Source organism: Pteronotus mesoamericanus, unplaced genomic scaffold (assembly GCF_021234165.1).
Source record: "Pteronotus mesoamericanus isolate MK-2021 breed Mesoamerican mustached bat unplaced genomic scaffold, CSHL_Meso_final scaffold_408, whole genome shotgun sequence".
Classification (NCBI taxonomy): Eukaryota; Metazoa; Chordata; class Mammalia; order Chiroptera; family Mormoopidae; genus Pteronotus; species Pteronotus mesoamericanus.
Window position 1 is genome coordinate 4,781,941 of NW_026555315.1, and position 23,169 is coordinate 4,805,109.

Sequence of the window (23,169 nt, forward strand, 5' to 3'; positions counted from 1 at the left end):
GTGCACCCGCTGCTTACGCTACGTGCGCTTTTTTCAGGGAGCCCGCAGAGGCAACAGTGGCACTTCTGAGGTTCTGGGGGTGGTGACGAGGGGAATTGAAGAAGACTTATTAAACTGTTCATTTTCTTTCTCTGTTTTTTTAAAACCATGTTTGCTTTATCTTTAGAAAAAAAGTGTTGAGAGGAAGCAGAGTTTGCCACCACAAAGTATGCTTTTTGGGACGTTGACTACTTAAAGCTGGTTATTTTTAAGAAACACAAGACTCGGAAAGAACCTTGGACCTTCTGCCTAACTGCCTAGAAGAGTTTAAATAGAGAACCTGCTCCAGGAAGGGCGCTATCATCGTAAGTACTGACAGGTTAATATGAACTGCGTTGCTAGATACACAGGAACCTAGCAAGGCCTGTTTGATCAAAGTCCACTCCGTGTCCCCTTGTTAAAGATGGCCCAGCAAACATTTGTTTATCAAACATTTGTTCTTCCATCTCCATGTGAATTGCTTGTCTGACCTTGGAAGTCCCAAACCACTACCCATCCCCTTTCTTCTTAGCTCAAGATGGTGTGTAAGTCCTAACTGCCCCATCTGTCCAGAGGGTCTCATGTTTGATGGAACCCCCATGTGTACATATGAAAGAAATTCGGTTATTTTCTCCTGTTAACCTGTCTCATGCTAGCGTAGTTATTGGTCCAGCCAGAAGAATTTAGAAGGGTAGGAGGAAGTTAGTTTTCTCCCCCACAGTGTCAACTCGGGGTATTTCACAGAGGGTCTTATTGGCCATATTCTCTTTTTATATTTTCCTGTATTACGAAGTCCTAATAAATGTAATAAACCCATTGTGAAGTAAACTCACATATAAGTGATTCTTTATTTTAGTTGGAATAAATTGTTTTTCTACAGAAAAGAATAGCCCTGGCTAGTGTGTCTCAGTGGATTGAGTGCCAGCCTGCGAACTAAAACGTCACCAGTTCTGTTCCCAGTCAGGGCCCATGCCTGGGTTGCAGGCCAGGTCCCCAGTTGGGGGCGTGCGAGAGGCAACTGATCTATGTATCTTGCATATCTGTGTTTCTCTCCCTCTGTCCCCCCTTCCCCTCTCTCTAAAAATACATAAATAAAATCTTTAAAAAAAAAGAATAAAAGATCAGTAATGAATACACATGCATACGTTGAACAATGCTATCTCTGTGTGAGGGGATTAGGGGTGATTTGAAACATGTTCTTTGTGTTCTCTGTATTTCCTTATTCTTCTATAAAGATCACGCATGACTTTGTAGTCAGAGAATGTCTGCGTACGGTGGGGGAGGCACGTTGTCCTTGGACGGCTCACGTAAAAACAAGAGAAATGTCCCTGTTTAGCCTAACTGTTGCTGAAAAAACGCTTGCTTTTATTTTTCCAAATACATCGAGCCCACTGATCACTGCTTTAAAAAAATCAAGCTCTCTGGGCAGATGGAGCCTGGGTTGCAGCTATTCCAATTTGTCCCTTTTGCCAAGGATTACACACCTTAGATTCCCGAGGGGCAGGAAGCCAAGATGGCGGACCCTCTGCTCTGAAAACCCAAGAGCCCCTTCACCTTCTCATCCTTGCAGGGGGTTAACTCACTCTTTGGAGACCCGTCTTTTTCTCACACATAAGCTTTGCCTCCACCTGAATTCCTGCACAAGAGCTGGCTTGAGATGAAGTTTCCCGTTCCAGAGCCTGCAGGCCAGAGGGGCATTCCACCCGGGAAGCCACAGCAGCTGGTGTTATCAGTCGCTGACCTCCTTAAATCCATTTCCAGTTCCTGATAACACATTCTTTCACTTTTGGGGAACCTGTTTGAAAAAAAGCCCCGGAGTGGACATCCCACCGACAACCAGATCAAGGATGCTCCGTCTTAGCAAATCTTTGACCGCAGCTTCCTTCTTCAGCGTCAGCACTGAGCAGGATTGAAGGGCAGCTGGCCTGTAATGTCCTCTCCAGCAGGAGGCAGGATGGCACGCTCATGTGACCAGATCAGGCGCCAAGTCTCGGCGCTGTCAGTCATTAGTCATGTGACCTTGGACAAGTTACTTCCTCTCTGAGCCTTGATTTTTCAAACTTGAAAGTGGAATTAATATCACCTTCCCTCTAGATTTGCAGTGAGGATTCAACGTGATAACCACATGAATTATGGAGGCTAGCACTTAGTGAATGGAAAAGAGGAAGTGTAGTTGGAACCCCGGTGAACCAGAAGGGTTCAGGAACGGTTGCTGGGGGCTGCTGAGAACAATTCCGTTTATGACCAGTTCTTGGCTGCTGGATAGGGTTTCTTAGCAGAGCTGACAGGGCCTGGGTGGGGGACGGGAGGGAGAATGACAATGCGGTAAAACGAGTTCATTTTCCATTAATTATGTATGGAGCACCTACTATGTACCCAGTGTGGCTTCAGCCACTGTAATCCAGAATGGGTGAGACCCAGCCGACTGGCTCTTCCGATACGGGAGCTCCGTCGCCTAGGAGCAGACCGGGTTCTGACAGCAGATTATGTGCAGTTTGCAAGTCTGCATGGACCAAGTGGAGTTTGGGGTTGTAGCCCCTGTGTGCCGTTCCACCGAAAAGAAGTGAGAGCTGGAAACCAAAGCTTTTAACCCATCCTTCTTGATGATGTTTGTTTATAGGACACCTTTTCCCAGAGTATACAGGGCTGCTGACAACGAAAATCTGTTGAGCCACCAGGGACAGGAGCTCATATAATATTAGTGATGCTGCTTGATTTTCAAAATAACGGTATCAATCTCAATGTTAAAAGCAATTATCTCAGGGTGGTGAGATCAGAGGCAATTGCAATACATGTTTTGTGTCACACTGTATTGTTTTGAATCACAAGCCACAGATGGTTCTACTGGTCCAAGATCTGTTCTGATCGGAACCACACCAGAGGGAGCAGTGTGGGGTTGGGGCGGGGGCCTTTGTGAGGAGCTCCGAGGGAAAGTCAGAGGGCAGAGAGCAGCTGGGTGAGCAGAAGCCAGGGGCAGCTACAGCTGTGGGGAGTGGAGTGTGAAGCAGCTGCTGAAGGGCAGGCTGGGTTTTGCGGGTTCTTCTCTCCATTTTCTATTTCCACAAAAACACTGCAATGAACTGTCCCCAACACAGTGGTACAGAGCAAGTTGGAGTGGGCAATTTGATCTGGGTGGTGCTTCTGGTCTCAGATGGGCTCCCCTGAGGGTTGGGGGTCAGCTGGCTGTTGGCGGGGGCAGCTTGGCTCTGCTCCACATGTCTCTCCATCCCCCTCTGGCTAGCCAGTGTGCTCTCAGGGTGGAAGGAGAGGTGAAGAGGAACAAGAGGAAGGGCAGGAGGCCTCCGCAGGCTGAGGTTTGCAACTGGCGCACCATTACTTCTGCTGTGTTTTCTTGGGGAAGTAGGTCACAGGTCTGGTCCAGATTCAAGGAAGAGGTGAGCAGTGGAGGAGGGGCTAGACCCTGCCCCTCCAGTGAGAACAGCTATGGAGTCAAAGGGGAGGTGGCCAGGGTAGAACCATGTATCACAGCCCGAAGCCTATACACAGTTGAGGCCCCCTTTTAGGGAAAAGAACCTAAATTATGAGTAGGAAATTTGATTCAGGGCTTTGAAAGGAGGCTGATTAAGCGAGGGGTGCTGAGGCTTAAGCTCCATCAGCCTCTTCGCAAATCCGCGTCTTTCTCACTGCCGCAAAGGAGTGAGATGCTCGAAGCGCCCCCTGCGCCCCCGAGCACGGCTGAGGACGGGAGCCACCATCATGCTGGCGGCAGAGCCCAGAGTGAAAGCCCCCAGCCCTGGTGTCCGGCTCCAGGCCACTGTCCGCTCTGGGCCCGATGAACACCATTCCTGGCTGGTCCTCTGCTGCAAGGCTGAGTGCTTCTGGGCTTTCTTCGGGTCCACTTGCTTTAGACTTGGGTTTCTGTAAGTCTGAGATAGGTCCAGCAACAAACTTCTCGTGGACTTCATGTTCCGGAGTGGGGGAGACCCAACGGAGGCCCCTCCCATACACGAGGGCCTCCCCCCGCCGTGAACAGACGGGCTCTGAAAACAGACTGCCTGCCGTTTGCCAGGCCACAGCGACCACAAGAAGGAGCTTGTGCAAATCTTAGTTTTTTTGTAAGCAGGAGAAAAACGTGTCGACACACATAATACATGTATACACACACTACATGTGTACACACACAACGTACATGCATATGCGTGTGCACACATACCCCCAGGTGCTCTAGGGCAGGAGGAATCTCAGGTGACCCTCCTTTTACAGTGTGAACCTGGAAGCTCAGGGAGTCAATGGCCAAGCTCGAACTAGGGCCTCAACGGATCTTTGGAGACATAGGGCCCCCGGAAGAGCCCGGCTCTCCTGTCGTCCCCAGAGGCACTAGTTTAGAGGAGCAGTCTTGCCACTACTCAGAGGCAGCCAGGTGATGCTCTGCCTGAGTCAAAGGGCACCCCCGCCGGCTGGGCTGCGCCCAGGAGGGCCCAGGGGCAGAAGGTCGGGCCACGGGCAGACCTGTGAGCAGCTCAGAGGCCGTCCGCTTCCTACTGCCCGTGCCCAAGAAAACAAAGGTTACCCCGTGACCTGCAAAACATCTTCGCCTTGTTTTTTCCAGGGCTGTCATTTTCCTCTGAAGCCAAACACTGCCCCTGTTTCCAGAGGCCCTGGTGGGGGACAGGCTCTCCGAGCACGGGGGGCCCCGGGGCTGACCAGACTCCTAGCCCAGATCGCTGATCTTGCAAAGTGAAGGCCGGCTCTGGCTGCATCCTGGAAAAGCCTTTTTCTCGTATTCATTCCTGATTAAGGTGTGAGGGGCTTAGGTCCCTCCTTGGGACTCAGTCGCTCCTCAGCGTGTCACAGGGTGTGTGTGACATGTAGCAAAAGTGGCTCCAGGAGCACAATAGGAGAAAGGCTGTGTCTTTTCCTAACCTCCGCGCCCCACCCCGAGGGCTTGCTGGGACCCCGCTGGGGGAGGGAGGCAGGGGACAGACGCAGGGTGGCCAGAGAATGGGGGTAAGACCCACAGGGATGGTCCTTTTTTTCTTCCTACTTCAGCAGAAAGGTTTTATAAGGTGGGATGGAGGGCGCTGAGGGGGGAGGGGCAAGGGGCCCTTGGCGTTGCTGGCGAGCTGCTGGAAGGTTCAGGCTGGGGTTGGCTCTCACTTGGATGGCTGGTCGTAGCAAGAGTTTCTGGTTTCTTCTGAAGACAAAAGCCCCTTCTGCCCCTTGGACCAGCCGTTGCCCTGTCTTTGAGCCCCTTTTTCTGCAGCCTGGCTTTTGATACCCCCTCAGCCCGACCTTCATTCTGACCTCTAGTCCAGAATCTCTCCTCTGGCTCGTGGACTTCGGCCCCAAGTCTTCCTTAACAAGATTGTGCACCTGACCTCCTGGGTTCCTGCGAGTCTGGCTGCACCTGAGCCGCCAGGCTTGGGGCGTCGTGTCTCTTGCTGTGGCTCTATGACAGAGCTGGGTCCCCCTTGCCCTCGTCTTTTCACCAGCCAAGAGGATTGAGTAAGAGCTGGTCTGACCCGATGGGCTTGCAATTTCCAGAAGATGCAGCAGCACCACCTTGAAGTTCTCTTTTTAGATAACCCATCATGGCTCTGTGTATTACTTAAAAGCGTAGTCACAATTGTTATGGCATTTTGCCCGTTACTTCTCCTTCCTCTTTTAGTTTTGTCCATCAGTGGGAAGTCGCTGAAGGAGGAAGTGAGAGAGAGACAGTAGCAAAAGCAGAAGGGTTGGAGGATGACAGGGAGTTGAGGCCGTGGTGTGTGTTTGCTGCCAGGCTCGGTCCAGGGGGCCTGTGCGAGAGGGAAAATGCACCTGCTGCTCCCCCTCCCCCTGCTCTTCTGGCTTTCAGGTGAGTGGGGCCTGGGTCTGAGCTCGTGGGAGAAGCTTCTGGGCCGGAGGAGGTGGCTGGCAGCGGGAGGAGGGGCCCAGTAGGTGTCCCACTGAGAAGCGGACCCCACTTCTAAGTAGCGCCTCCAAGCCGCGAGCCTGTGCGTTTCATCCACCCACTCACCCAGTGTTTCAGCGCTGGCCGTTGTGAACGCAGAAATATGCAGCATGGCTTTCGTAATGAACCCGGCACTGGTTCCTAAGTCCTTGCTACCCAGGCGCTGACCGTTCAAAATGCTCAGATGGATGGGCCACGCTGGCCAAAGCGAAGGAGCCCCGGCTGCTCAGGAGAGTGGGTCGTACTTGCTCCTGGAGCTTCGGGAGTGTGTTATAAGCAAGGAAGGGCTTCGGGCAAGGTGTGAAGGTGGAGGGCGCTTTGGAGGGAGGGAAGCAGGGAGGTTGCCTGACAGGCAGGGGGAAATGATTCTAGGTATTTGGGGTAGAGGAAATAGCAGAAGTTGCTGAGGGATTGGAACAGTCAGGAGGAGGTGGCTTGGTAGGGTGAAGAGGCGAGGAGGGGGTGAGATATGTGCAGGGAGAGAGGGTTGGAGTCACCTTTAAGGCGATGGATACCATTTTGATTAAAAATCAAGGGGATTTTCTTGAGAATGTTGGAAGGTCTCAGGGCTTGATCTTTGGGCTTTTTCTCTCTCTAGAGTCACTCCCTTGTGACTCTCATCTCCCCTCTTGGCTTTAAACACTGTCTCTATACAGATGACTCCCAATTTTGTATTCCCAGCCTGGACATCTTCCTGGACTCCAGAATCTTCTATCCAATTGCCCATTGAACATCGCTGCTCAGAGGCTGACATTTCAAATGTGACAACTTCCCCCTTGAATTCCGTTCTCTTCCACCTCTCTGTTTGGAACTTCCATCTTCCTCGGTGCTCAGGCAAAACTGGGGGGACATCCATCCCTTCTCTCATACCCCACAATGATCCTTTGACAATGTAAGCTGGATCCTGACTCTCCTCTCATCACAACCTTCCAATGACCTACCATCCTACTCAGAGTGAAAATCCAAACCCTGCTGAGGCTGTGGGGTGCTCACTGTGTGGGATTTGCTGCCACATCATCAGTCTGGTCTCGCCTTTGCTCCTCCTGGTGAGCCCACTTCGGCCACACTGGCCTCTTAGATGTCCTGAGAACATGCCAGGCACACTCCTCCCTCAGGGTCTTGGCACTCGCTGTGTTCTTTGCCCAGGGTGTTCTTCCTCAGAGCCACGGGCTCCAGTCCCTCACGTCTTTTCTTGTCCCTGCTTCTCTCCGAGACCTTCATGGATGACCCTGATTACGACAGCAATTCCCGTGCATTACTTTTCTCCACTGTCTGTCTCCTCTCTTCCCTCACCTTGAAGAAATGTGAGCTTCAGGAGGGCAGGGATTTTTGCGCCTACAACCATGCCAGGTACGGATTAGACAAACAGTGTTAGGTGAAGGAGCGAATGTGTCTAACGGAGGAGAAACAATACCATTGCACTGACCACCCCAGCCCCAGGCCAAATCTTTCTACTTTTATAGAATGGAACAAGGGAGACTCTTCACATTGGCTAGAGAGGACGTACAGTGCTCATAGGAATGGAACATGATGCAGCCACTTTGGAAAACAATTTGACGTTCTTGAAAATGCCCAACACGTGGTTACCATGTGACCCGGCAATTCCCCTTCTAGGTAAATACCCAGGAGGATTGAAAGTGTATGTTCATATAAAAACTTGGATGCAATTGTTCATGGCAACATTATTCATAGTAGCCAAAAAGTGGAAGCAGCCCCCCATGTGCATCAACCGATGGAAAGATAAATGAAGCGTGGTCTATGCACACGATGGAATAGTCATCGGCCATAAAAAAGAGTGAAGCACTGATACATGCTACGGCATGGATGAACCTCGGAAACGTTAAGCTAAGTGAAAGAATACACCCAAAAAAGGCCATATGTGGTATGAGTCCATTCGTAGGAAAACCCAGAAAATGTAAATTCAGAAACAGATAGTAGATTAGTCCCCTAGACAGGCACAGTGACTGCTAATGAGAAAGGGGTTGCTTTCTGGGGTGATGAAACCGTTCTGGCTCCGGCTGGTGTGGCTCAGTGGATTGAGTGTCGGCCTGCAAACCAAATAGCTGGCGGTTCGATTCCCAGTCAGGGCACATCCTGGGTTGCGGGCCAGGTCCCCAGCGCGGGGGGCGCGAGTGCATCTGCACATTGATGTTTCTCTCCCCCTCCCTCCCTTCGCCTCTGTCTAAAAATAAAAAATAAAATCTTTTAAAAAGAAACTATTCTGGAATTAGATAGCAGCGATATTTGCATGGCTTTGTGAATGGGCTAAAAACCACTGATGTGTACACTTTCACAGGGTGGGTTGTATGCTACGGAAATTACATCTCAGTAAGAAAAGATCAATGAGCAGAGAGCAGGACTGCGAGCTGGGGGGTTTCTGGGTCGCCTTTGGGGGGTGTGTGTGTGTGTGTGTGTGTGTGTGGATCTGAGGCTCCGGAAGCGGGCACTCAGGGAAGCCAGACCGCCTTTATGGCTGGCGACTCTTGCGATTTGCTCATTCATGCTATCAGTCATAGAAATGAAGCTGATGCTTGTAAGAAGTGACCCGGGCTATGAGGACGGCCCAGCCGGTGCCCGGACAGTGTGGGTGGTGGGATGCTTTAGACGGGGCGGGCTCGAAGGAGCCCTCTGTGAGGAGACATCTGAGCTGAGGCCCGGAAGGCGAGGAGGAGCGGGTGCTCACGATCCAGATGGCTTTCCAGGCACAGGAAACGGTAAGTGCAGGGCTCTGGTGTGGAAACGAGCTTGACTTTGGCCGGTTGGAGGAACAGTGGAGCCATGTGGCTTTGCTACGTGCTTCAGAAAAGCCCAGTGGGGCAGGTGGAAAGGATATTATCATCTCTGGGGCAGAGGGAAGGGTTTTAGGGGAAGAAAAGGACGTGTCCAGGACCGCAGGCTGGTGGAGGGAGAGCTGGGGGCGGCTTGTTGGTGGAGACACCGAGGAGGCCAACTTAGGGTGAGAGTGAGGAGACACTCTAGCGGGAGCGCACACGAGGACTGCTTTGCTGCTGAGGTCCTGATGCTGAGCAGCTGCGAGTATTGCCTGTGTGAGTGTGCATGCGCACATGTGTGTGCGTGTACGTGGTTTGGGTGTGTTTGAACCGAGCCCGCATAGCTGTGTGCTAATTAGGAACCTGGTCACCGGTGTGAACTTCCGTGTCACCTCTCAGCAGCCTCTCCCCCAGAACCCAGAACGCCCAATCACAAGTGACACATTTTCCCAGCACTGCTTCCTTCTTCTAAAGAATTCATTGTTTTAAGAGTGCACAAGAAAAAAAATATCAACCAGGAAGTTCCCAGTGGGTTTTCTAGTACTCGTGTTCTGTGAGAAAGGAGGAGATTTTTAATTACTTCATTTTTCCTGAGAAAACTGAGCTGCCTTGCCCAACTTAAGCTAATCTACAAATGGCGGCAAGACGGACAAGAGCCTGGGGGTGCTGGCCGGGAGTAGAGACCAGCTGATGTCCTGTGCTGGGCCGGACGTGGGGTCCAGTCACTGCCCCCGGGGCCCAGCGCCCTCTTGATCTAGAACTGTGCCCTGTGGTCTGGGCTGTGAGTGACCACGCCTGGTGAGGGTGCTGTCCCTTGCAGCTCAGGGCTGCCCTCTGTGTCAGGGGGCGCTCTGCCGTGGTGGGTGGTGAGTAGATGCCTGGACTGAGGGGTCCAAGCAGTGAGTTGCCCCGTTGGTTCACATGTCAGGCCCCAAACCAAAAGCTCAGACGGTCGGGCTAACAGGCGGCTAAGCGGGGAGTGGCCATCTGTATGCGTTCCTGTGCTGTCGAAACGAATTGCCCCGAAGTTAGTGGCTTAAGAAAGCACAACTCTACCGTGTTACAATCTGCAGGTCAGGGGTCTAAAAATGAGTGGACAGGGCTGTGTGCCCCCTGGAGGCTCAGGGCGAGAATCTGATGCCTCAAGCGAACGGACCGCCGCAGAGGCTGCCGCATTCCTGGGTGGGGGGGTGGGGTCGTGTCTCTGACTCTGACCGTCCTGCCTCCTCTGGCAGGCACCTTTGTGATTAAGCTGGGATAATACCCTCACCTCAAGGTCCTTAATTTAATCACACCTTTAACTTAGCAAATTAGAAAAAGAAAACAGGCGGTAATCTAGAGGAAATAAGACATAACATTATACATATGAGAAATGAATAATTAAAAAAATAAAAACAGTAACATTTACCAACGAAATCTCAAAGCTGGTTTTAATGCAGGAGAAAAGGATGAGGAGGAGAAGGGGGAGGAGAAACAGTGAAGGAGAAAATCATGTGGGATCTGTAATCAATAAAAGGAAACAGGGCGCACAATCCAAATGTGTAATTATAATAGCTGCAAACATTTGAATTGCAAAGGAGACTTTGTAATCCTAGTACTTTGTGTTAACATGTGCTCTGTAAAATAGATGACTTCTTGGGAAAAACAAAACAAAACAAAACAATAGAATTGATTCAAGAACAGTATTCACAGGAAAACAATTTTAAGTGAGCAAAGAATTCGCCCTGCTAACTTGCCAGATAATTTTGTGGACAAGCTTTTAGGACTCAGTAAAACAAAAGTTTCTTTGCTCTATTTATGTTCTGATCTCAGAGCATAGAAATGATGGAAATCTGTGAAACTAGCACATCTCTAAAATCAAACCCTGGCGAAGCACGAGGAAAATGAAGAGCCTTCCCTCCAGACAGAGATGAGGAGCTGAGCGCCGGCGCCTGGCCCAGCGCAGACGACGCTTGCGTGGCCCCTGCCGTGTTGGCTGCTGTTGTCTCTAATGAAGCCAGTGTTTTAAAATTGAGAAGTGCCACGCAAAATCCAGTTTCTGGCTCCTCCAGAACAATGAGGGGATCTGAAACCACCGCTTGCTGATGTGCGGAGGCACGGGCTGGCGTGAAATGGGGGTCATGCCTTTGCAAAGCTGCCCGCTCCCCGGTTGCTGAGGGCCTCTCTACATCCCATGGTCTGTCACTGAGGCCTGGCGACAGTGGTCATTTTTCCTTATGCTTTGAGTGGTTTTCTTACACAAGAGAAACATTTCTCTGTATCTTGAATCTTTTCTATTTTTTTTAAAAGATTTTATTTATTTACTTTTAGAGAGAGGAAGGGAGGGAGAAAGAGAGGGAGAGAAACATCAGTGTGTGGTTGCCTCTCACATGGCCCTGACCAGGGACCCAGCCCACAACCCAGGTGTGTGCCCTGACTGGGAATCGAGCTGGCGCCCCCTTGGTTTGCAGGCCGGCACTCGGTCCACTGAGCCACACCAGCGAGGGCTATATCCTGAATCTTTCAAAGGTGAGAAAATAAAAAACCAGAAGGACATATATGATAAGAAAATGCTGCTTCACGCTATAATACCTAGCTTCTTGTAAAGCAACAGTAGACAGGGCAGTGTGGATCAGCATATGGGTAGACAAAGGATCAATGGATCAGAATGGAAAATCCATCGATAACTCACATGATTACTATTTGACAAAGAAATCAAAGTTATTTGATGGAGAAAATGTGATCTGTGACACGGGTTTCGTAGTTGGCATCACCCGTTTTTGTGGATTTCAAAGGTGCTCCCCTGAGGGGAGGGGCCCACGATGGAACCACTGGGACCACCAGGACCACCAGGAACAGCCTCGGCACAGCCGGGCCTCTGAGGCCACGGGCACAGGTCAGGCACAACCGCACTCCTGTGGACGCTTCCTCCCCAGAGGCCAGTTTCACACAGACGTTGGGGCCGAGGGACACTGAGGGAACAAGAGATCTCTTGGCCATGGGGAAGGGGAGGGGTGACTTGCCAGGAGCTCTTCCTGCTCAGTGTCAACATCGGTGTCTTTGAGATCCGCGGTTGGGCTCTAGGGTGACGTTTGTGGTGGCTACGACGCAGTGGAAATTTGAGGGACAAGGGGTCTGACTTGAGGAAGGTGCGTTCCGTCCTGGACACTGTGCCTCTCACCAGGCACGGGCACTTACTGGAGCTTTCACGGTGCAGGAGGCTGCGGCCCTGCCCATGGGGTGGGCGTGGGGTGAAGGTGACAGGTACATGGGTGTGTGTGTTCCAGGCTCATCAGCTGGCATGACGGGTCCAGAAGAGGTGCGTGGCCCTGAGGGAGGCTCGCTGACCGTGCAGTGTCGCTATGTCCGAGGGTGGGAGACCTACGTGAAGTACTGGTGTCAAGGAGCTGATTGGAGTAGCTGCAAGATCCTTGTTAAAACCACCGGCTCAGAGCAGGACATGAACAGGGACCGTGTGTCCATCAGGGACAATCAGACCAGCCGCACCTTCACCGTGACCATGGAGAAGCTCAGGAGAGAGGACACACGCACTTACTGGTGTGCGATTGAGAGAACCGGAGCTGACCTTAGGGTCCCAGTAAAAGTGACCGTTGGCCCAGGTAAGAGCAAGTGTACGTGTGGCCGTGTCTCTTGAGGGCCTGCTATGTCCCGGTCCCTGAGGTCCCTGCCCAGGGACTGCGCTCACTCAGAGTGAAGTGCCACGGAGGCTGGTAGAGTCCCGAGGTCTCCCGGGACCCGCTGTTCCTGTGGGCTTGGAGGGGCAGGGCTTCCAGGCTCTTGGGCTCCCGGGCCTCCTCCAGGACGGGGCCAGGCCCCTCTGGGCACATCGAGTTCCTCCGCACAGCTCCGTGCCTGAGCCTATTGCCCAGAGAGGTCACGGCCATGGGCGCAGGTTCAGCCCGTGGGCCATAGGGACCCTCTGCCGTGGGATCCAGAGATCCCAGTTGCTCCCATTGCTGTCCTGGGCCCTCTGGCGTCCAGGTGTCCCCACTTTTAGTGGTGTTTTGGGCTAGGTCTCATAGCTGCTGATCCCATCCTTTGTTCCACAGTTGAGGTCCGGTGGCCCAATTCCTGAGGTTGGGAGAGCCTCTACAGTCAAACAGTTGCATTCTGGGAGCCTGAAATCCCATCACGGGCCATATATGCTTCTGGGATTAAAGATGGTCGCTTTCTGGAAGGCAGACACTACTGAGAGTACCGTGGTTTAAACAATTCTATCTCTTGGGCTCTGCTTCTGCTGACCCTTGGACAGCCAGCTCCAGCTCACAGGGCACTTACTGTGGGGGCCACGGGACATGCTCAGCAGAGTCCCCACCACACTGGGACCCGGGGAGGCCCGTTACAGCTGTACAGTGCAGCACGTGCCTTGTCTCATGGAGTCTGGACCCTCTTCCTGGGAAGAAATGATCCCCATCATAGAACCTACTGGTGCAAAGTAAAGCCTCCTGAACATCGTGGTTTTGTTCAGGGCTGGTCCTGACCTTAGATGTCACAGATCTCAGGCATGTGAGCCACCAGGGAAGCCCCTCTCTTCCCTTGTCCTGGTTGGATAAAAAAGGTGGGGGAGGCTTTGGCCAACGTTGTGTCCCACACGGCAAGAGTGTTTAATGTTCAGCTGAACTCCAGCCGCCCTTGACCTGAGGCAGCCCTGGGCCCCCTCCCCGTTCCAGGGACGGCTCCATGTCCTCTTGGACCTGTACCCAGACTCACCTGCGTCTGAGGTCCTGAGTCTCCTAGAGGCCAAGGAGATGTGAGCGGTCCAGGCTTCAGGCCCCTTCCCATGGCCCCGTTGTAGGCTCCTCAGGCCCGGGCAGCCCCCACGCCTCCCAGGCTGAGAGCCACGTGCAGGGCTGGGGGAGAGGGACAGGCAGAGTGGGATGTAATCTGTTCTCTGTGCCACGCAACAACGACAGTGTCAACCACCATGCCTACCACCAACACGTTCACAGTGCCAGTCTCCCCAGAAGCCACTGCAAGCTCCCTGACTGTGACCAGCTCCCACTCCAAAGGCGGGTAAGTCAGCTCGGATGCTGCTGTTCTCTGTGACCTCTTGTGCCACACTTCTCCAGTGCGGGGACTTACTGTAGCCCCAGGTCCCAGCCAGGATACAGGCGTCCCTCCCACTTGGTCTCAGGCGGCACAGGCCACGGTGACGCCCACCTCCGGTCCTGCCTCCTGGCGCTCAGTGCACTGGGGGGGTTTGTTCTCATCCACTCACCCGTCCCGCTCTCACTGAGTGAAGTCCTGTGCTACCGGTGCTGTGTTGAGTCCTGCCACAGAGACACGGAGCGTCCCCTGCGGAGCTCAGAGGGTGGGACATGGACGAGCAGGCGGCCAGGGCAGAGGGTGTGTCAGGCTGTGGGGGCACCGGGGTCATGGGGCCACATGGATGGCTCTTGGTCCAAATTCTGGGAGTACTGGGAGGTCCTGGGAAGTCCTGTCTCCCTAGTTGCTTCTATGGGAACAGTGGTGATAGTGACTGATAGGAAGTCCTGTCTCCCTTGTTTTTTCTATGACAATAATGGTGACAGTGACTGTCCCCTGTGTCCCTGGAGCACCAGGCATCTCATAGGGCTTTCCTGTCCCTGTCCTGCTCACGCTTTGACCCTCCGACAACGCCCTCCTGTGGGGGAAGGGACAGGTACGCGGGCTCCCGTTCTAAGAGGGAGAAGCTGAGCCCCGCTCCGCCTCCCAGCACCTGCCCAGCCCTGCAGCCACGGGGGCTTCTGGAAGCTGAGCGGCCCCTTCGCTTCCTCCCCTCACCCTCCTTGGCCTCCGGGCTCTGTTTCTAGGCCTGCTGTGCTCTCCCACTGCGGGGCCTCCCGCCAAGTCCTACGGGGCCTCCCATCTCTCCACCCAGGGACCCCTCTGTCCCCGCTCCCATTTGCCCTCTGTTTGAGAGTTCTTTTCTATTTAACTGCTTTTAATTCTTAATAAGAAAAAGTCTTTTAATTTCATGAGTCTAAATCAGATGTAAGTACCAGTTAGGGTCTTTGATCGGCACTGGATGGAGAGCTCATTCGCTTACTGGGTGAATAACTGCTGAGCACCTCCTCACGTCTGTCCCTGATTTAGGGAACACAGGGGATTGAGGATGGACACAATGGTCAGGTGTCTGTCCTCCAGGCACTCAACAATCGAGAGATAATTAACGTACTAAAAAGAGCTCATTAATTAACTGATAGATGGATGTATTGTATACAAGCCCGTGAACAGCGATGAATAAGACCCACTCCTGGCGGCAGTCAGCTCGGGCGCCATAACCAAGCTCCCCAGGCTGGACGGCGAACACCGCAGACGCTCTCTGGACAGCTCTGCAGCCCGAAGTCTGAATCCTGGGTCGCAGGGCTGGTTCCTCCTAAGGCCCCTGTCCTTGCTTGTAGATGGCCGTCTTCTCCCTGTGTTTGCCCAGGGTTCCTGTTTGTGTGAGTCTGTGTCCCAATCTCTTCCTCATATAAAGACCCCAGTCGTTTCCCTCCCAGTAGAGCAGGCCAGGGCGAGAATAGGAAGGATTGAATTTGGGTGGGGAGGGGAGGCCGTTGTCAGACTCGGCCATTGTTTTTGGTCTTTTTTTTTTTTTTATGAATAAAATGGAGCTGGTATGGGACTGTGAGCATAGGAGGGAGGCGTTCGAACTTTTAGTGCAGAGGATCCCTCAGCTGCTGTATTGATGATGAACTGCAGGCAGATGTATTCGTTTCCTGTGGCTGCCAAAGCTCAATAGCACCAACTGAGCAGCTTAAAACAACAGAAGTTTATTCTCTCATAGCTCAGGAGGTCAGGAATCTGAAACCAGCATTGGCTCCAAGGGCAGAAGCTGTCCCTATGCTGTTCGGCTTCTGGCGGTGGCCAGCCGTCCTTGGCGCTCCCTGGCCTGTGGCCAAATCACTCTCATCTCTGCCTATGTTGTCACGTGGTCTCCTTCACGCACGTGTGCGCAAGCCCAAATCTCCTGTTAAAAGGACACTAGTCGGATTAGGCCAGCCTAATCCAGTATGACGTCATTTGGATTACATCATCAACCATCTTCTTTTGAAATAAGTCATCTTCACAAGGTCTGCGTGAACAGGAATTACGGGGTGGGGGACTCTATCCAACCGTTAGAAGGGGTGAGTGCAGATATTCTCAGCACCTGTTGTCATGCAATTTCTGTTAGGCTTCTGAAACGCCCTCCTCTCCTTTCGTACAAAGCCACTGTAGAGGGCACCCAGGAGTGGGGGTTCGCAGAGTGGAAGCCGCAGGTCCCTGGTGTGGGGCCCTCCCTGCTACCAGGTGGGAGGGGTAGGGCCCAAAGGCAGGGGGTGAGCCAGGGGCACGGGTGTCTTCTGTTGTTTCCAGGAGTGCCTTCGGGGAGCTCTACATCCTCCTGCCCCTCCTCTCTGCTCTGCTGCTGCTTCTCCTGGTGGCAGCCTCACTGCTGGCTTGGAGAATAGTGAAGCGACGTAAGAAAGGTGAGGGGACCTGGCTGGGGCTGGGCGGGGGCTGGGCTGGGCGGAAGTGTGTGGGGCCGATGGCCATGCTTGTCACCCAGGAGCCACCTGTCCAAGGGATTACCCACACGGCTTGTGGCTTGGAAGGGGCGTTGTCCCAAAGGCCACGGGCAGCTGAGCCCAGGACATCTTGTCATTAGCTCCCTGCCTTGCACACCCCTCCTTGCTCTCCTCTCCTCTCTGACCTGCAGCCTCCCTCTCTGGCTTGGCTCTGGGTGGCAGAAGGGGCAATGGCCGTAGGCCATCTCGGGTGCCCGGTTACCTCAGTGGGATCCATATGGTTGCCAAGGAGGTACTGAGCTGACTTGGGGGTAGGGAGAAACACACACACACACTCACACAAGTGAATGTGCCCACACATGCTCGGACACACACAATCAATACATAAGTGCACACACACACAGTCAATGCACACATGTATGCCCCATGGATCACACACATGCACTCACATGTGTGTGCATGCACAGCAGATGCACACACACAGATCACACACCTGTGCACACCTGTGCATGCACACACACTGCACACTCAGCCCTCTGGGTTTTATTAAAAGGGTTGGCTCTGGTTCCTACTTTTGCTCCTCCGCCCCAGCCCTTGCTCTGGCAGACCATTCTGGGTGACCTTGCTCTTTAGGGAAGAGCCTCCTCACTCTCGAGCCAGGACTCTCGTGCCTGCACTCACGGACCAGCTCTCATACAGCGTGAGATCTGGCCTCAGCCTGGCCCCCCTCCTGTGTGGGGTCACTTCCGCATTCTCACACAACGGCACCGCCCCCTTCTCAGAACCTACTGGACCTGTACTCTCATAAGTCCCCTCCAGCACTCCTTCCCCGTTCCCCCAATAGCCTGGGAGTCTTGAAGTCTGGGAGGAGGGAGCCCAGCTTTTGCTCTTCATGGCTTCTCCCAAATGCATTGTCCATGGCTCACACTGCAGGTCTTTCTGTGCTCCTTGGTATCTAGACTTTTGAGACTAAAAATCAGGGGGGAAAATTTTTTGTTTTTGTTATCTCTAAAGCTAGGGGTGGAGGGAGGGCCAAAGGGCAGGACAAAACAGGAGCTGGTGAACATGTGAAAGCCGGTCCCCCAGGCGCTGACCCAGCCTGAGCACTCCGTTTGGAGGGCAGCCTGGCTTAGTCCTCTGCGTCCGCAGATGATGGGGCACGTGGGTGCCAGGCACGGCCAGGCACCGGGCGTGCCAGGAAGGGCAGGCTCAGCAGCCACAGCCCACCAGAAGACTCACCAGAATCCGCCGGGACAAAGGCAAGGAGACAGACAGAAATCAAGTGCAGAGAGGGCCGGGCAGGGAGGCAGAGAGGGCTCAGACAGTGGGCGGCTGGGGAAAGTAGGTGTCAATCATGGTGGTGTTATAGGCAGAGTCCTGGCAGAAGTTATGGCCTGACCCCGGGATGGCAGCGAAAGAAACGCAACCCCAGGGAAGCTGGTGGCTGACAGGGCCACCCAGTCCATTGATGTCACAGTTCTGTGATGTGGGAAACAGATGGGCTGAAGTCTCCTTATTTTTCTAGACGAGAAAGGAAGCTCAGAGAGGTGAAGTGCCCCATGTCACAGGTTGTGTCATTGGAAGACTCAGAATTAGACCCAGGTCCCTCCTCTGAGTTTGGAGTTTCATTCATCTCTTCTCTTTTTTATATCTCTCCCCCAGGCCTGGGGGCCCCCAGTCTTAGGATGGGCTTTCTAATTCTGATTGTTTTTGCCTTTTAGCTGCTGGGATACCCCTGGAGCAGGTAAGAGAGTCCTTGAGGTCAGACCAGGGACACCAGATGGCCCCTTTCCCCTCTCTTCTCATTTTCCACCTGCCACGGACCCCGAATGACCATCTGCTGCAGGGGCCAGGGGACGGAAGGGGTGTGGGCATGGCCAAGAGAAAGGAGTGCAGGGAGGGGGCAGGTGTGGGAGACTGAGAAGTCAGGGGAAGCTGGGAGGGGGCAGGGTGGCAGAGAGGCTTGTGGGCTTCCACTGCAGGGGAACCCGGCCTTCCTCTTCCAGGCGCTCCAGCCCTTCGAGAGTGAGATCTGCTATGCCAACGTGACCCTGCGGCAGCCCGGAAGCTCCCCCAGCTCCCCCAGGACGAAGACCTTAAGGAAGCCCTCCTCCTCTGCTTCGGAAGCCCAAGTGGAAGTAGAATACGTCACCATGGTGTGTCTTTGTTGAGGCTGCTGTGGGCCTCCGAGACAGCCCTGCCATTTTCCCCTCTTTGAGGGTGGGCTCTCTCTCGCCCATGTGGGTGCAGAGGAGGGTGGGTGCCGGGCAAAGTCTCAGCCATTCAAAGGCTTGCGGGCCGAGCCCCCCCAGGCTCTTGGCCCTTGGAAGTGTCTCCATATCAGGTCTCAACACTGGGGCCTCAGAGCCTGGTCAACCGTGTGTTGGGCAGGGGAGGCCCAGAGAGGTCCGGGGACCCGGGACTCCATGCGGAGTGTGTGCCCCGGCACGGAGCCGAGGGAGGGCGTCTCCTGCTCTTGCTGGAGCTCAGGGGGCCTGGCAGGGGGAGGGAGGCGCGGCCAGAGGGTCCGAGAGTGGGCTGCAGAATCCCTGAGGGGCGCGTCCCCGGGCCTGAGGGAGGCCTCCTCCGTCTGTGCGCGGGCCTCCTGCCAGCCTGGCTGACCCCCTGCATCTTTACTCCAGGCTCCCTTCCCAAAGGAGGACATTGCCTACGCAGCTCTGTCTTTGGGTGCCACGGACCAGGACCCAACCTACGTCAACACAGGCGACATCATTGCCCACCTTCCCAGCGCGGGCCACGAGGAGCCCACGTACAGCGCCATCAGGAAGCCCTAGCCTGGGCTCAGGCCCTCTGTCCGGCCCACGTGAGGCCTGTCAGCACGCGCCTGCCCCGTCTGCTTCCTGCTCCCAGCCCTCTCTTCGCCCCCAGCTCTGAACTGGGCTTCAGGCCTGGTCTCAGGGGGCTTCAGGGAGATAAAAAGGGGTCTCCGCATCCCTTTTCCTCCTACACAGCTTGGGAAGAGGCTCGGGATCTGCTCTGGGGCTGCTGAGGGAGCAGTACAGATGATAAGGACCACAATAGCAACGAACCTTTATTTATTGCTACCACGTGGGGGGCGCTGAGTAAGGTCCCTGGTGAGACCGGTGTGTAAACCTCCAGAACCTGGGAGCATCAGCTTACATGGCAAAAGGGACGGTGCAGATGTAATTAAAATGAGGAATACAAGTTGGGGAGATTATTCTGGATTATTCTGGTGGGCCCTTAATATGAACCAGAAGGGCTCTTATAAGACGGAGGCCAGAAGGTCACAAGAGAAGGCAGCGTGACGATGGAAGCAGAGGTTGGAGCCACGCGGCCCGGAGCTGAGGAACGTGCAGCCTCTAGAAGCTGAAAAAGTCAAAGAATGGATCCCTCCGGGGAACCAGCCTTGCGGACACCTTGACTTGGGCCCAGGGAAGCGGCTTTTGTACTTCTGGTCTCCAGAACTGCAGGCGAATAAATTTACATTGTTTTCATCGAGCCACTCAATTCGTGGTAATTGAGAGCAGCGATAGGAAACCGATACACTGTCGCGGCAGGTGCTCTTCCCTAAATGCTCCACCTACAGTGACTAATTTAATCCTCAGCACCGCCCTACCAGGGCGCCTTTATCACTGTCTCATTTCACACACTGTGGAGTCACTGTCCAGGGAGGCTCAGGGACTTACCGAGTTTTTCCACTCGCAAGTGGGTGAGCTGGAGCTGGAACTCAGGCGTTTTGCCTCTGGAGCCCGGAGTCTGGGCCGCCACCCTGCACCGTGGGTCTAGGGAGGGTCATGTGTGCACGTGGATGTGCACGTGGGTATACACGCACTCAGAGCTACTCGCACAAGGATAGTGAGTGAATATTTACAAACTGCGGACTCACCATCTTTCTGGGGTCCTGGCAGCCCCTCCTCCAGGTTATGTCCCGAACCCTGTCCTGTCTCAGTGTCTCCGTGGTTACCAGCCTTGCCCAAGCTCCCCCCGCCCCGGCCCCCGCAGTCCCCTGCCTGGCGTCTCTTGCTCTCATTCTGTGCCCCTGAGCCCATTCTCCTCCCAGCAGCTAGAGTAACCTTTGCGAAGCACAGACCTGCTCTGTCCCTGCTGATCGCCTTCTGGTGGCTTCTCCTGCAGCCCACGAGACCACTGGGATCCCTGGGTCCCTGCCTGCCCCTTTGACCCTGTCTCAGGCCACTTCCCCTGTCACCCACTGTCCTTCATTCCCACCGACCTTTCTGCTGTCCTCCTAACAAGATAAGGAGATAAGAACAATCTCCTCTCAGGGCATTGGCCTATGCTGTTCCTTCTTTCCAGAATCCGACGCTTGCAGCTGTCTGAGTGGTTAGCTACTTTTTTATCGTCACATCTCTGCTCAAACGCCCCCTCCTGGAGCGGCCCTCCTCGCCCGCCCGAGCAGCCGCAACCACCGCACTCCCTCGTCTTTCCTCCGCCACATTGCCTTGTTTTGCTTCCTTCACAGCATTCACGTCTTTGTGAATTGTTCACTGGCGTGTGGGTTTGCTCTGCCTCAGTCTCCCCTGGGCTGCAGCCAGCCCGCAGGTGGGGACTTGATCTGATTCACTGCTGTGTCCCCTGTGCCTAGTTTAATGTCTGGTACGCAGCGAGTCCTCCAATGTTTATATGCTCATTGAGTGAATAAATAAAGCAGATTATTCAGACTTGGAATTCAGGGCACCCTCTCAGGAGCAGGGACAACTGTGTCTGTCATTCTAGGGAGGGAGTCCTGGGCCGCCCGGGCAACCTCAGGAATTTGGGGATCGACTTCCTGAAGCATGAAGCGGAGAGACTTCTCCCTCGCCTCCTGCAGCAGGGGAGAGGTGAGGAGCCATGGTCCCTTCCGACTGGGGGACAAAGGTCTCTTACTTCACTAGGTCCCTTCTGGGGGGGCTGGTGGTGGTGGTGCTGAGAGGACATGTCAGGGAAAGAAGCCCTGGCTTAAGGAGCGGCGAGGTTCGCGTGGGCCCAGGCAGGGGACCCGGCAGGGGAGTGTTTAGCGGTGCATCCTGGGGCTCGCCTCACTTCTCACGCCCTGGACCCCGAGCGGCCTCGGGGAGGCTGACGGCCATCCCGGCCTGTTTCTGCTCCCCCTCCCTGAATGACTCCCTAGGACCTCCAGAGCTTTTCCATCCTGGGAGTTTGCAGGGCCCACACAAGCTTAAATATCTTCGGGCTGGTCAGTGACGCTGCCTGGGTCCAAGCGAGGCTTGGCTGCTCCACCCAGGCTGGTGGAAGATTTGCCGAACAAGAAGTGCTTGCAGGGACCTCTTCCAATGGAAAAGGTCGAAGCAGAGCAAAATGAGAGCGAATCCAAATATAAAAGTAAGAGTCAAAACAGAAAGACTTCTGGCGGGGCATCACCATGCCATTTTAACTCCTGTGTATAAAGTGGCTTTATTGCTGAGTTTTAAACAGCTGCCACCAAACAGACCCCATAAGTACATGGTTATGTTGGGTGGTAAGGAGCCCGTCTGCTCTGGGAATCAGATACTGGTGAAGGTTACCACCATGGATCTTCCGATATAAAGTGAGAAACTCAGGGAAGAACGGAATTCAGCTCAGTTTGGTTTGGTGGGAGGAGTGTGGTTGCTTCTGCCTTTATCTGGGCAGTGGATACGGGCCAGGAATGGAGGTTGCTGGCAGCCTGGCTGAGCCGAGGGAAAGTAAATCGGCTTAGAAAGGCAGATAGATCCACTCTGATCACTTTTAATTTCTTTAGTCAAGCTTTACAAAAGATGTTTACCAGATATATCGCTGGATATAATGTCTCTATCCAGAATTCCAGCCATCCTGGTTGTGGCCTGTCTGAAAAGGGACCCTCTCGTGTCCTCAGAGATGGAGTTGACTAGCCCATGACATTTGAGACACCTGCCCAATCCATTCTGTAGCTGGACAGAGCAGATTTCGGACTGGTGGTTCTCCTGGGAAGTGTCCAGATTCTTTTTTTAAAAATATTTTGTTTATTTTTTTAAGAGAGGGGAAGGGAGGGAGAAAGAGAGGAAGAGAAACATTGATCAGTTGCCTCTTGTACATGTGCTGATGGGAAAGCTGAACCCGCAACCCAGACACATGCCCTGACCAGGAATCGAACTGGCAAACTGGCTTTGTGGGACCATGGCCAACCGACTGAGCCACACCGGTCAGGATGCACCCAGGGTCTTTAAGTGCTGAGTCATGACTGCAGGAACCTACCTCGAAGCCGGCCCACTTTCTTCAAGCCTGTCCTGGAGTTTAGAGAGTGCTGGGGAAGTGGTCAGGGTCAGCGGAAGGAAAGCAAACATATGCAAGACGTTTGGAAGGAAGTTGTTTCATAATGTCTATTGATCGGTATCTTGATGTTGTCTCAGCCATGTCTGGCTGTTCCATAAATGCTCTGCAAAGGCAAATTTTGGTGCTGAAATGGCACCTTCAGTGCAAGAGAGAGTTTGGCCATGGTGCCTGCGGCCTGAGTGATGGTGGCATTTACCATTTTGCTGTGTGGTTTCCGGGAAAGCCCATTTCTCTCAAGGCCAATGCCAAGCTATTTAACTACTCCTCTCTGCTAGAGTGCCTCATGAGTTCCAGCCTGTCTAAAGTTGCTGGGCTTTCCCTCCTCTGGGTTTTGAATTATTAATATTTAAAGATCCTGCTTGACAAAAAAAAACTGTAGGGTTTGGATGGCCTCCTTTTGAGAACTTAGTGTGTATAACTGGCTTCCAGCAGACTGAGCCTTTCTGAGAGTCAGCCGACAGGGACAAATATGCTGGGCTGGTAACCTTCAAAATACACGGTTAAGAGGCATAATGGACTGAAGTGAGCCTAAAGGCTACCTTTGCTTGATACCTTAAAAACAGAGCAGCCGGTGGGCCTTGGAAGGGCCAGCCTGCTGGAACCAGTTGATCTCATGTATCAATAATTTTTTAGATCAGGAGGGATTGATATTGTGGTCGGCCTTTTATTTTACCAAATAAATGCATCCTAATCCAATATAAATGGA

General features: G+C 53.6%; 2 protein-coding genes across 4 annotated transcripts in view; one reads left to right on the plus strand and one right to left on the minus strand.

Annotated features, from left to right (window-relative positions):
• The window catches only part of RAB37 (RAB37, member RAS oncogene family), a 52,298-nt gene that overhangs the window by 16,904 nt on the left and 12,225 nt on the right, over positions 1-23,169 (minus strand). The window contains exon 1 of one of the 3 annotated variants that reach the window (XM_054593171.1): positions 1,602-1,890. The exons of the other annotated variants lie outside the window; for them this stretch is intronic. Coding sequence (XP_054449146.1) covers positions 1,602-1,631 — 30 coding nt within the window. The 5' untranslated portion in view covers positions 1,632-1,890. Of the gene's footprint in view, positions 1-1,601; positions 1,891-23,169 lie in introns of those variants that run through there. 3 annotated transcript variants of the gene reach the window in all.
• Positions 5,756-18,988, plus strand: CD300LF (CD300 molecule like family member f). Its single transcript, XM_054593168.1, has 7 exons — positions 5,756-5,836; positions 11,970-12,302; positions 13,617-13,716; positions 16,042-16,154; positions 17,915-17,937; positions 18,200-18,349; positions 18,836-18,988. Exons 1-7 carry the CDS (start codon positions 5,794-5,796, stop codon positions 18,986-18,988), a joined length of 915 nt encoding a protein of 304 aa, XP_054449143.1. The 5' UTR covers positions 5,756-5,793.